The sequence below is a fragment of the Poecilia latipinna genome, unplaced genomic scaffold, assembly GCF_001443285.1.
Source record: "Poecilia latipinna isolate Pla-1442-1.1 unplaced genomic scaffold, P_latipinna-1.0 Scaffold1555, whole genome shotgun sequence".
Taxonomy (NCBI): Eukaryota; Metazoa; Chordata; class Actinopteri; order Cyprinodontiformes; family Poeciliidae; genus Poecilia; species Poecilia latipinna.
Window position 1 is genome coordinate 94,680 of NW_015114171.1, and position 14,335 is coordinate 109,014.

Sequence of the window (14,335 nt, forward strand, 5' to 3'; positions counted from 1 at the left end):
GTATGAAAGGGTGAGGGGTGGATGGGTGGGTGGTGTGTGTATGATGGAGGATGGATGGAGGATGGATGGATGGATGATGGATGGATGATGGATGGATGATGGATGGATGATGGATGATGGATGGATGATGGATGGATGGATGGATGGATGGATGGATGGATGGATGAATGGATGAATGGATGAATGATGGATGAATGAATGATGGATGGATGGATGGATGAATGATGATGGATGGATGGATGGATGGATGGATGGATGGATGGATGGATGGATGGATGAATGGATGAATGATGGATGAATGAATGAATGAATGAATGATGGATGGATGGATGGATGAATGATGATGGATGGATGGATGGATGGATGGATGGATGGATGGATGGATGGATGGATGATGGATGTTTCATATAAAAACATAAACCACCTGTGTTCCCTCCCCCAGCTCCATTCTGATTGGTTGGCCGTTATGACATCACCAGGCCCCTCCCATCGTCGGTCCATAAGAACTCTGCCTAAACATGTGACCAGCATCAACCTGCAGGAACCGGCTCGGCCCGGTCAGCGTCTCCAGAACCCGTCGGCCTGTAAACCCTCCGTCCTCCTAAAGTCGGGGTGGGACTTACGGGAGCTGACCGTGTCCACGTACTGGGGCAGGTACGGAGCCCAGGCATCGACGGTGTCCTTCCGCCCGGACTGTCCGATCCGCCTCAGCTCGGCCAGGAGGAGAGCCTGCGCCGCTTCCCGGACCTAAACAAATGAAACGGGTCAGAACAATATTCACTCATCCATGCAAAGAATGGATGTGAAGAAACCAGATAAATGGTATTTTACATAGAAGCAACCTTTCCTAACATCGTCCTCTAAGTTCAGATGAAGCTCTGCCATGTTGGACTCGCTCTTCCTCATGGTCACTAGTGAACTTTATCGCAGTGAGAGATCGCAGGCAGCTTGTCTGCCACGCTTCCATTATCTATCTCATACGGGTCGATGCCAGCAGCCATGTTGTTGATTTTCTGGCACACTGGTCCATCCATGCTTTGCCTACCAAGATGGCGGCGGATCACGTTCAGTTCAGACTTGTGAGAACTATATACTGATCTCTTAACCAAAGTATTCCAGAGTCAAAACCTAAATCTGGACCAATCGTCCCAAACAGAACACCAAATCTTTAACACACTGACTGAATAAGACCTGAATCGATGGTCTAGTCAAAGCCCAGACTTCCTGGTTCAGGAAGCCATGCAGAAACAGCTCTCTCAGATCTCTGCGTACCTCCAGACATCGGTCCTGCCATCTTCTCGCCAGCATCTCCAGCAGAGGCGGTCTGTACTTGTCCAGGCCCAGGAGGTCCGGCAGCATCACGCAGTGCATGGCGGCCAGCTGGCTCCAGCCTGCACACAAAGACGCCAAAGATCAGCGAAATCCACCCGACCCGGTCTCCATCGCGCCGGTCCGTCACTGCTGCCACATGAAAACGCCGCTTCGCCGTCGATTAGCAACGACAGATCCGTCATGAAACGGTTTAGATCAACGTTTCTCAAACTTTTTCAGGCTCAGGATCATTTAACCCAGTTAGCAAAAACTCAGGTCACCAAAGTCAGAATCAGCTGGTCTGTAACAACCAGCTAATATTCGTCTCTAACGCATAAACACGTCTACTCAGGCCAGTTTAGTTATTTACAGATTCAGAAAGGATGGATTACCAATGATGTCAAACACATGGAAATCAAAAAGGACGTTGTTCTTTACTACCACGTTGGTAGTTTCAGTTTCAGATGCACAATAAAAGAAAACAGACTTGAGTTGAGAGCCTCTTCTAAACCATTAAATATGAAATTATCCACCAATTTCAATCAGTTATATTTAATTAAGTTAATCATTTTAATTAAATACAGCTAATTAAATAGGTGTTGGTGTGTGAGCAGAGCATTGCAAGCAAACAAAGTTGTAAAAAAAAGAACAGTTCTCACTGAGACTCAAAAGAATCAAATCAATGATGAACGATTCATTAAACTCTCAGCAGGTCTGACTTAGTTTCCTCTGATTCCATAAGTAGTCCTGGCGTTGTTTTCTTTACATGAGAGACCCGGTTTTAAGCCATTTATCTATTATTATTAATAAACACAATCCTTCGCTAACGGTATGTGTCGCACTTTGCGCTAACGTCATGGTAAATTAATACCACTAGGGGGCGCCAGTCTGAGAAACACTGGTTTAGAGTTTTGATATAACAGCAGTGACGTTTTCTCACACACACACACACACACACACACACACACACTCCTATGGTCTTCACATGACTTCAGTGAAACATGTCGTCTGCCGCCTTGGTTAGACCAAACTCATGATTTCTGCTCACCACAGTGTCTGATGGCGGTAAAACAGCTCAACAACAACAGATACATCAGCGTGAAGGAAACAACACACCAAACTTTGGTTCAAACAAATGAATTCAAATTTACAGATGTGAAAAAACGAGAAAACCTGGAAGGTTTTCTGAAGACACAGATGTGGCCCAGTTAACGGACGAAAGAAAACATTTAAAAATGTCTCCGAGTCGCCTCACATCTGGCTGCGTCGTCTGAGACAAAAACATTCATATTTTAGACCAAAATATGCACCAAGCTTTCCACCTGGAACAAACTCAAACATCCGCCGATGCGTTCACCTGGCCACATATATCAGCTCAATATATGGTTTCCACGACGTGTGAGGGATGGAGGGAAGATGGCTGTAAGCTGGAAAGAAATTTCAGGGAAAATTTCTTTGCCAGTTTCCATCTTTAAACTTACCTTTTCCAACGAGATAAACAGAGAAAACTAGAAATATTAGAACAGCTCCGAGAAATATCAGGGCCAAAAATGCCACAACCCAACATATTTACAGTTTATGTGTAAAATAAAACAATCAAACTTTAATAAACTTATTAAATAACTTAAACACTTTATTAATAAAATAAAGATGCAAAGCTATAAGCTAAAAATCCTTTATATAATTTATTTCTTCTGTCCATTGTGAAATAATTTTAACTGAAAAACAATAATTCATCTAAATTTTAATGCATACTTTCTATATTATTAATGTATCATAAATCATTGAAACATAAAATAATTTCATATCCATTATGTTATTTAACATCATTTTATTAGCAATATCTACAAATAATTTTATTTATTGAACTTTTTGTTTATTGAATCGTGGCACTTTTGACTCTTAGCACAGAGATTGACTGATTTATTCTCTATTTAATTCCAAAGATAAAATATAAAATACGGTGAAATTTTCAGATATATTTTCATTTTTTCCACATCAAACTTTAAGAAATTTAGCTTAAAAAAATAACAATGAGTAAATCCAGCTTTAAATTGAAAGAAGCAACAATTATAACGTTATTTTATTTTAAGATTAAGATTTAAACTCTGAAAAAATGAATCAGTCAATCGATTCCTAAATAATCTGTTTCACTGTCCTGCAGAAACTTACATGTTGAAAAAATGTTTTTAAATCTGAAACTTTTCTTCCACTTCAAGCAGAAAAAGTGACTAAAACTCAGGAAGATACCAACTAATTTTATCTAAATGGGGGAAACAACTGAGATTAATGAACTTCTAGATATTATCATCAATATTAGATATTTCCTAATATATCCGACTTTTTTATATTAGACAAAGAGTAAGTTATTAGAATATCCCAAAAAACAAGTCAGAATGTTGTTTTTATTAAATAGTTGCAACATGAGTCCAACATTTTCTCTAATTTATCCCAACAAGTTAAAGTTTTTGTTTCTGGAGGGCAGCAGCTGTTTTCTGGTCGTTATGATGCTGCAGTCGATGTTAAAAGCTTCAGAAAACTGTTTTAGGTACAAGCAAAGAATGAGTCTGTGCATGCTTGCTGTTCCCATCATCAGTAAATATTCTGACAAACTCTGCTTTTGCCACGTTAGCTGGAAATTAAAGTTCAGGGAGCTTTGAAAAGGCACTTCACGGCCCCAAAGGCAAACAGCAAGCTTTAAGAAACGAGCACATTCCTAAATCAAAGGGCCCAATGATAAAAGCCAACATCCTGTGGGAGCACTGGGAAGAAAAGGATGAGTTTGACATCAGGTTAAAGTGTTTGCACCACAGTTCATTTAGAGTCAAACCTGAAAAAATTAAATAAAACATCAGTTATCATTCAGCCTTTCACCAGTTTCAAACAAGATACAGTCTCAGATGAGCTGCTGGTGAAAATGACGGCGCTGCTGAGCCCTTTACTTTACATTTTAGGCTCAGATTGTTGCAGTTCTAATGGAGACCCATTCCCCTCTTCTAGCTAAAGACATGACTGAAATAGCAAGCATACAAACAGCACAGAGAGACTGAAACATCAGGACTGAAAGGAAAAACAAGGAGGGACTCCACAACACTGCAAACCAGAAGACAAACAGAGCAGAAGGTCAGGACAGCAGCAGTCAGTGCGCGCTCAGACCGTCGGTCAGCTCTACATGCGTTTCTACCTGGAAGGTCAAACTGTTGGCCGACGACATTCTGCTCGTTTCCAAATGCAGAAAAACCCGAGGAACAGGTTCACAACGCGCAGATTTGAACTATTTTCATTTGATCAGACAGTAACAAACTTTTCCTAGGATTCTGCTACATTTCCAGTGTAGTTCTTCAACTGTGCAAAAGTCTTGGGTCATGAGTATAGTTGGGTAGTAACTAATTACATTTACTCAATTACACTTGAGTATTTTTTTTTACTTTTAGGAGTATTTTTACCTTTTACTCTTACTTGAGTAAAATTTCAAACTGCAATGGAAACACACTTTTTTCACAACCAGATGTTACACAAAGGAGACGACGACAGGAAGCGGTAGGACGATGATAGCATGACTTTTAATGACTTGTTACTTGAACAAACTTATTCATGTGATTTTAATTTAATCTCCTTTTTAATGGAAACAAAGCAAAAGTACACATAATTTTCTTTACATTAGTGTTATATAAACAAATTTCTACGCTCATTTGTAATGGAAACAGTAAATTATGGGTCTGCCGATTTTGACAATTGTTTAGACATTTATCTGTTCAATAATATTATTTAGTGTTGGTTCTAAGTAGATTATCCTGCATGATGTTATAAATGGAAAAGTAAAGAATTCATCCTTTAGATTTTAATACTGACTGGTTAAACATTAAAATATATTAGCATCTTTTAACAAAAGGATGAAAGACTCAAGACTTTTGCACAATACTTTATGCTTCATAAATCCAAACAGGTCTGATTCAGAAAGTCGCATGAATTTCCCTGAAGCATTTTGAAGCATCTGAGTTTAAAACTGCAGCGTGACTGATCTGAGAGCGAACTGAGACCGACATGAAGACATTTCCAATCCAAAACAAGGACAAACACTGGAGCTATAGACCTGAGGTGAACAGCAGACACTGTGGGGAACCAGACTGATGCAAGAAAGGAGAAACAAGGTGGGCAGATTGGAAAGGAACAGAGAAGAAGAGCGAGGAGGCGAAGGACGCATGAAGCACAGAGAGGAAACCAACGGAGGAGAGGCAGAGGGAATGGAGGCTCTCTGCAGAAAGCATGGACACGGCTGCAAACTTTCCCTAAGCGGCACCCGTCACATCAGTCTGTACCTTCGTTGACTGAGGGGATGTTATGAGAGCCAGGGGCCCCCTGAGGGTGGCCCCCAGGGGCCCCTGGAGCCCCAGCAGCGGCAGCGGCAGTGCTGGCAGCTTGGAAAGGAAGAGAGGGAGAGAAAATAGTCGAGAAGAAAAGAAAAAGGTTAGAAATGACAGAAAAGCTGCCAGAGGAGGAAGGAAGTCAGGAAAACAAAACAGGAAGTGAATTAAATCCACATTCAGACAGACAGGAAGTACAGGAAGCTATTAGCTTCAGTTAGCTGTTAGCTTCAGGAAATTATTAGCTTCGATTAGCAATTAGCTTCAGTTAGCAATGTAACCCAACATTTGCTGCTTTTACCAGAGTCCAGCTGAGTTTCTAAGCTCTTGGCTAGCTTTTATTAAAAACCTGCTAATCATAATATTTACAGTGTAAAGGGAAAACTAAACACTTCACTCACTGAAAACTAGTTATTAGTTTTTAAACAAACCACCTTCTTCTAAACTGCAACCAAAACAAGATGGTCTCATAGGTTATAAAACTCTGTAAAATGTCTATTTGTTTACATGTTGGTCTAAAAATATGAATAAAAGGGGGAAAAAATCACTTTCGTTGTTCAGACTGATCCAGACGGTGGCATCATGTTTTAGCTCAGATAACTGGACTCTCTGGTTAAATGTTTTGGTTCTGATCTGTGCAGGAAACCAGGAGCTAAAGTGCAGAAAATCTCCCCATTGTTCCCATTGAGGAAAAGCAGGATGGACTGGGACTGTGTGTGTTCCTGCTGCAGCACATCAGAGGGGCCTCCTGGCTCCATTTCCATGTGAAAGGAGCCGCAGCGCGGGGTACCAGGAGGACTGGGCCGGGCCGGGCCGGGCCTCAATAGGCGCGTGGTATGAATAAGTCCACACACTTGTCATGCTTGGCCTCAATTAAGGCGGGACAATAGCAGGGAAGCCCCGCCTCCAGGGGGTGTCAGTGTGTGTGTGTGTGTGTGTGTGTGTGTGTAGTGGGCAGATGGTGGCAGCTGGTTAAATCCTCCCCTACAGGGAGGCGCAGCAGCTTCACCTTCCTGCTTCATCTGCAGCCACAACGTTTCGTTTAATCGGCCGAAATGAATTAAAAACGTTTCATTTGTCTGAATAAACGGCCTAAACAAAGCCCAGGACAGGGGCGGCGAAGACAAGGCTGCGCGGGTTAGATATGAGCAGTTAGTATCCAACCTGGTTCACTTTCATCCCTTCATACGTTCATTTCACCACCATGAACAGACAGCCTGGTGCCTACAGACTCATCACTCGTCCACCTCGTCTCACTTTGGGTCGGTTCTGATCCAGTTGGACCAGATTTTAAATACTTAAGCTGGTTGGTTGGGTTAAGATGCTAAGGCGGGCCAGATTTGGCCCTCGGACCTCGAACCCGACACGTTTCTGCGGGGTTAACCGCCGGTGGGCTGCATTATAAGCCCCACCCGCCCCCTCGCCTGGCAGGGCCTCAGGGGCGGCCGCAGCAAGCGCCCCTCCTTTTGTAGTTACCTTGTTTGATCTGGGCCTGTAGCGCCGGGTTGGAGGGCTGCGGGGGGGCGGCGGGCGTCCTCCGAGGAGACTCCGGGGTTCCTCCTGGTCTGGGGGGCCTGGGGGGGGCAACAAAGAGGAGCCATCAAATATTAACGAGGCGGGGGGGCAGAGACAGGAAAACAAGACCATCCACAGCAAACAGCGGGAGGGAGGTCTCACTCTGACTCATTCTGCTCTCCTCAAGCCACCACTGTGCGCTTCAGGTGTGTGTGTGTGTGTGTGTGTGTGTGTGTTGGGCTCCAGCCTATTGAATTTTGGGTGCAGTCCTCCCTGAACAGACTGGAGGCGCCGAACTTTCACAGAGACACACAAACACTTCCAATACAACGATCGATGAGACGGTCGATGCCGGTTGCTAGGCGACAGATCACTCCAGCGAGAGGAGGAGGAAGAACAGCACAAACTTCAGAGACGGGACAGAAACAACGGTCTGGGACGGACCCCCAAAGGTTAAAGGTCACACCGTCACTCCAACTCACACACCACACGTCCGGTTATAATCTACAGGTCCTCAGCTTTGACTAGGCCGTTCTAACCCAGGATGAATCTGCTTTGATCTAGACCGCTGGTGTACAACCTGTGGCTCCCGGGCCGCTAGTGGCTCTTTGGACCTTCCACACCGGGTCAGTTAACGTTTTTAAATACAGCTGGGAAAATAACAAATTAAAGTTTTAACAGTTTCCACAGAATAACTGCACTGGATAAAAGTACCAGTAACGTTTATTTTAACTATTTTTATTTTCCATTAGTTGGAAAACTTCCCAAAATTTTCCAACCTAAAGATCAGAATTTCTGTGTCCTCTTTTTCACAAATGTCTAATGTTTTTCTTCACATAAAAACCTTTTAAAACATAAATAAAAACGTTGGGTATTTAAAAGTAACTTTTATTTTAGTGGATGTTTTTCCAAACATTTGGTTAAAGGGAAACGTGACATCAGCAGCTTTTAGTGAGTCTTATTTAGCTGGACTAAAGGCAAAAATGACCACTTTGAGTCATAAAATCCCAATAAAAAGCAGATTTTGGTTGAAATGAGGAAAGTTTAAGTGCTATGAATCCGTCCTTCAGGCCTGGTCGGCTCCAGGTTCAGATGCGTTTAGTTTTCTGCAGACAGATCCGTGGAAATAAGCTGAAAGTTTCCAGCTTCCTGTGAAGTCTCATCCCGCTGCAGCAGCTCCCGCCTTATAAAAGTCAAAGAGGAATCTTCACTTCCAACACTCCAAACCGGCACTAGTGAATATTGACCGTGTTTGGCTTTTTGGCTTTTTCATGTTCCCCATCTCAGATTGATGAGGCTCCTGTCTGTGTGTCCGACAGGGCTTCAGTATTTCATCATCACCTGCAGCTTTGTTTTGCTGCAACTCGCCGCCTCTTTCTTCTCCAGATAATGATCAACAGCAGCTCTGAGCCGCCGAACGCCTGCTGCTTCCGGAAAGTCTAAAATGTTTCACCAGCAGTCAGTAAAGTCAAAGTTCGCCCAACCAACAGGTGCACAAGCTGAAATGTTAAGTTTTCATTTCTGGAGCTGCTTCCAATCAGACTCCAACATCATCAACACTTTGCCAACGACCTGAAGGAGAACCGAGCCGTCATCCAGGATTCAGACAACAAGCTAAGGGCAAAGAAGGAGAAAAAAGCTGAAGTCAGCAAAGTCACAGAAACTGAAATCGTCACAGAAGAAGAAGTCAAGTGAGGTCACTGAAGAAGAGAAAGAAGAAGCCTGGGAAGTTAGATCCCAGTAGATCCCAGAATGGACAACAGATCCCAGTAGATCCCAGTCGGGGCCGATCCGTTCTCCAAGTTTCTGGACTCACTTTCTGGTTGATGAAATGTTCGAGCAGCCAGACCTCGACCTCACTGCTAAATCTTTCACAGCTCAATGGAAGCTCACACAGACTGAACAATCAGTGCACACACACACACACACACACACACACCTAAAGGCCTGACGATCTCAGGTTTTACTGTCTGTGTGAAAAATGTGAGGCTGTTCTTTGAGTCCAGCTTGTTTGGACTCCTGGATCAGGAGCTTGTTTGTTTGTTTGTTTGTTTGTTTGTTTTCTGGGTAAAGTTTGGTGGAAGGCTGATCACCTGGCCGGGGCTTTCTTCATGTGCTCGCCTACGAAGGTGGCGTTGGTCATGCCCATCAGCGTGTTGGCCAGGGAAATGGCCGACAGCAGGTGCTGCGTGGTGACGGCCCTGGACACGCCGTACGTCCCCTTCCCCACGATGTCGGACAGCGCCAGCTTCAGGCCGGTAGCCAGGGACAGCTGGCGCAGCAAAGACTCCTGGGAAATACGGGAGAAACATTTATCTGATTTAGAACAAACAAAGAACATCAGGAAGAAAAAATAAATATTGTTAAAAATACTGAAGGATGGATGGACAGATTGATGATGGTTGAACGGATAGACGTATAGTTGAATGGTTAGATGATGGACAGACAGACAGACGAACAGCTGGGTGACAGGGCTGGACGGCCGGTGGGTCCAGGGTTCCGACCTTGAAGGTGGGCAGCATGAGGGACATGTGTCCGCCCCTGGAGATCAGGCCGAAGGAGATGGGGCAGTGCGGTCTGAGCATGCCCAGTCGCTCCAGGCAGATGCCGTCCAGCTGCTCGTTGAGGCCCCAGGCGTGCAGGCAGGACATGAACAGCTTGGCCGTGTCCATGGTCAGGTTGTACTCCAGCAGACTCAGGGACTTGGACTTCTCCTCGCGCCTCCGCATCTCCTCCTCCTCCTCCTCGTCTTCGTCCAGTAGGTGCTCCTTGATCGTCTCCTTCATCGTCTCCTTCACCTGGGAACAGCAGAGGCTCGTCAGCCGGCGGACGGAGGGAACCTCGGTCCCCCGCGGGTCACCAGCGCACCTGTTTGAAGATCTTGTTGGCCAGGAAGGAGCCGCCCTTGTCGGCGCCCGCCTGGCTCTTCTGCAGCGTCTCGGGGGAGACCAGCGTCGGGTTCGGCCGCTGAGCCTCCTCCGTCAGAAGCTGGATGATCAGCGCCTCCACGTCGAAGAACAGAACGTGCATGTCGGGGTCCGTCAGGTTGGTCTTCATCGCCTGGACCACCAGGGCATTGTGGGAGTATTTGGGCAAATTACCCTGAAGGAGGAAGGAAGAAAGCTTTAACAAACTGGAGCGTTTCAGTTTTAAACGCATTTGATTAGGTGCCAACTAGCCAAATCTGTATTTATCGTACTGAAGTGAACTCAGCATATTTGCAGCTGCCATTGGAAGTCGGCTCCATTCGACAGACATGCTGATGATCCCCCACATTTTAATGGGAGCATTAAAGCTAACATTAGCATTTTTGCTCATTTCAGTTTATAAGCTGATGTTTGCTAACTGGATGGAGTATGTTACCAACATGCTAGCTAACATCTGGATTAGCCGCCTGCAGATTATTCTGCCTAATAATGAACATGAACCTTTGCTGCTGATGTGAGCCTGCAGTTTGCCTCAGCGCTTCGCTCCAGTTTTTATCTTCTTAGCAACAGATTCTAACCGTGATTAAATGCACAGCGATAAGACAGCGAGGTTTCTCCCAGAGCAACAACACAGGTTGGTTTTGGTTCAATTGTTTTAGTTATTTTAACAGAACTGTAAGCTGGTAAACACACCGTTACCTTGAATTTCAGCAACAGATTCCAGTCTGAGTGTTCACAGAGGCTGAGCTCTCAGATTCACTACATTAGCAACATTTTCCTTCCTCCACAAACATGAATGTGCCTCTTTTTCTGACGTACTCTGGTGGAGAAACAGTGCCATCTACAGGCAGAGGGCCGCATTACCACTTCATCCACAGAAACATGAATATGTTCTGCAGATCACAAAAACATTTACCACATTCCTACGTCTGAAATAAACAAGGTTTGAGACGAAGGCAGGAGGATCCAAAAGAATTTCCAAATTAAGAATGACATCAAGGCAAATTAGAGGGATTAAATCTGTAAACACCAACAGCTGAGTTCATTTTTAAACTTATTTTTATTTGCAACACGTCTGAGGAGTTAAATCAAATGGAAAAGGTGGAAGCAGCTGCTCTCAGGCGAGGCCGACTTATTCTAGCTCCCGGGAAGTCGATCTAAAGGTCATCGTCCTGCAGGGCCCTTCAGGCAAACGGCACGCACACGCACACACACACACACACACACACACACACACGCTCAGTTCAGACCTCACAGAGGAAGGTCCTGCTGTATACTGCTGACCTGTCCGGTTTTCTCTCCTGTTTAAACTTAAATGAGGAAAATAAAAAGTCCCGGTGATCAGCTGACTGACGGGCTGCAGCCGCGATGCGTTCAGGAACCGCTCCAACGGTGGGACATTTGATTGAATCAATCTAATGTGTCCATCAGAGCACCAGACCCAGAAACAGTGATATGTAAACGTTAAACGGTGTTCAAGGTTCCTGGGCCTTAAATTCACACATTATTCTGGTTTCTGGTCCATTTCTGTCCCTTTTTTAAAAGCATAAATTTTAAAATTCATAAGAATTTCAATTGATTTCAAACCAGTTGAATGAATAATTTACTGACTTTAAATAAGACTAAGTTGTTACTTTATATTGGCTTTTCCTTGATTTAAATTAAGTTTACATACACTAAGGTCTCTGCTGCTTTAAACAAACTGGGAATGTTTTGTGAGCTTCTGATAGGTTCATTCATAAATCTGACAGCTGGATTTAAAGGCAACACTTTGAAGATTAAATGTTTGTGTTATGATTAATGTGGACAGATTCACTAGTTAAGCAACGGACAGACGCTAGAGGTAAGTAATAAGCAGCAGGGGGCCGAGTACTGAGCCTTGGGGAACCAGAGGAAGACGAGGACGTTCTGAGGACAGATGAAAGGATGAAGGTCCAGCAGGATGAGAACAGTGAAGAGCTACTAATCAGCTGTAAGTCGGAGATCATTTGTGGTTTTCATTGGAGTCGTTTCAGTGATTTGGGTCAAATCTGAAATAAAAGCAAAGCGTCTGTGTTCCTGTTCCATGAACCCGTTGAGGACAAAGTGGAAGTCAGAGGCAGAGATCCTCAGAACGAGATGTGAGCAGAAATCAAACACCAGCCGCCTGGAATCGCTTTGGCTTCACCGCCTGATATTTTACGGTCATTATCCTTCATTACCCGCAGCGGGGGATAAAACACACACACACACACAGCAGGGATAATGGCTGGTTCCGAGTTGATATGAGGAAGAAAGCAGGGCGATGAGCGTCTAATGGAGGAAGGACTGCAGGTTTCAGGTGTGATTACAGAAAAACACGAAGGTTAGGAGGAGAAAACAGAGACAAACGTCTGGGGCTGATCCACTTCCTGAGGGAACCAGTAAAAGTCAAACAGCAGCTCAACTAAACGCTCTTCACAACACTAAATAATTCAGGGCGCTTGTTTTCCGCTCTGGGATCCCCCGTGTGGGCGGGGTCATCTCTGTCAGGACGGGTCAGGCCGTCGAGTTTGACGGAAAAACTTCAGATCTAAAAACAGCTGGAGACGCCAAGAGGCGAGAGAGAAAGACGACCAACAGCTTCTGCATCCAGCTCAGAACCAGAACCAGAACCAGAACATCTGGTTCTGATACAGCAGGTTAACTGTGGGTGTTTCACAGAGACCAGAACCTCCAGACCCACTTTTAGGCTGTTGGTTCTATCCAGAACGAATCTGATCACTGATGATGCATCAAGACACGCATCATGAGACAGAGTGTCCGCTGGGCCCGTTACCATGGCAACAGGATCTCTGACATGGAGGACGGATGGATGGATGGACTAGTACAGGGACAAACTAGTTGACAGACTTGTTCCCAGTTATCTGGTTAACCTGAATGTTGCTAGTTGTCTCTGGTTAACATGGTTGTTGCTAGTTATCTGGTTAACCTGAATGTTGCTAGTTGTCTCTGGTTAACCTGGTTGTTGCTAGTTATCTGGTTAACCTGGTTGTTGCTAGTTATCTGGTTAACCTGAATGTTGCTAGTTGTCTCTAGTAAACCTGGATGTTGCTAGTTGTCTCTAGTAAACCTGGATGTTGCTAGTTGTCTCTGGTTAACCTGGTTGTTGCTAGTTGTCTCTGTGAGTCTCCCTGCGGGACTCGGGCCCGACTCGCCCTCCCCGTCTGGTTGGTGACATCATCAGGCGTTACCTTGTCGGCGTTGTCCGCAGCCAGCAGGTTGGTTGCCAGCGTCTGCAGCTTGTGCTGCGCCATGTTCTTGAGCGCCGCCAGGCTGCGGCGCGTCATGGCCTGCTTCAGGTTGACCGCAGAGTGGCTCAGGGCGTCAACGGTGGCGGGGGCGAGCTCGTCGCAGGCGTTCAGGATCTCCACCGCCGTGATTCCCATCACGCAGCGATCCAGAGCTCCTGGAACACAAACACAGGAAGAGCTGCCGATTTAAACCACTTCAACAGATAACAGGAAGGCCTGGCTGCTTTAAACCAGACGGGCAGATTTCTCTCTTTCTACCAAAAACTGGATGATAAAAGTCTTTAGTCTGGTGATTTGGTGTCAACTTACTTTTAATGACAATTTTGTTTACAAAGACTTAATAATTCATGTTATTTGTTGTTTTGTTTATTTATTTTAGATATTTAAATGTCTCCTGTTCATTATAGTTTAATGTTTATTGATCTTTAAGAATATGTTCTTGAATTATTTTGCACCATTTCACATTTATTTGTTTATTTCATTTTTGGGATTTTTTTTATTCTTTTAAAAATTCAGTTCTTTATCTTTTGCATTCTTCCTCTGATGTAAGTTTTTGAATCTCTTGTCAGTAACTTCTGTATGTAAGGGAAATATTGTAAGGGAATGTGTTTCTTCTTTTTCTGTAATACATTCAAACATTCAATAGAGACTGATGATTTTTATTTTTTCAAAATTGAATAAAAAGAATAAACTGTTTAATTACCAGTTTGGCATTTTTCTATCTGATTGACATAATCAGCAGAACAGGACCTACCACATAAAACTGTTACCACAGAGTGATAAAGCCACGCTAATTGAGAGAGTAAAATCATGATATTGAGAGAGTAAAGTCATTAAATTGGGAGTAAAGTTGTGAAATTGAGAGAGTAAAGTCCTGAAATTGAGAGAGTAAAGTTGTGAAATTGAGAGAGTAAAGTCATGAAATTGAGAGAGTAAAGTCGTGAAA

At 44.2% G+C, this 14,335-nt stretch overlaps 1 protein-coding gene across 4 annotated transcripts in view; it reads right to left on the reverse strand.

Moving 5' to 3' along the window:
• wdr7 (WD repeat domain 7) overlaps positions 1–14,335 on the reverse strand; it is a 92,872-nt gene that overhangs the window by 60,663 nt on the left and 17,874 nt on the right. For 3 of the 4 annotated variants that reach the window (XM_015058621.1, XM_015058620.1, XM_015058623.1), the window contains 8 exons: positions 13,330–13,544; positions 10,059–10,292; positions 9,695–9,988; positions 9,284–9,480; positions 7,152–7,249; positions 5,631–5,729; positions 1,273–1,391; positions 624–747 (listed from right to left, as the gene is read on the reverse strand). In XM_015058621.1, the coding sequence (XP_014914107.1) occupies positions 624–747; positions 1,273–1,391; positions 5,631–5,729; positions 7,152–7,249; positions 9,284–9,480; positions 9,695–9,988; positions 10,059–10,292; positions 13,330–13,544 (1,380 nt within the window). The remainder of the gene's footprint in view (positions 1–623; positions 748–1,272; positions 1,392–5,630; positions 5,730–7,151; positions 7,250–9,283; positions 9,481–9,694; positions 9,989–10,058; positions 10,293–13,329; positions 13,545–14,335) is intronic. The other variant, XM_015058622.1, reaches the window with a different exon arrangement.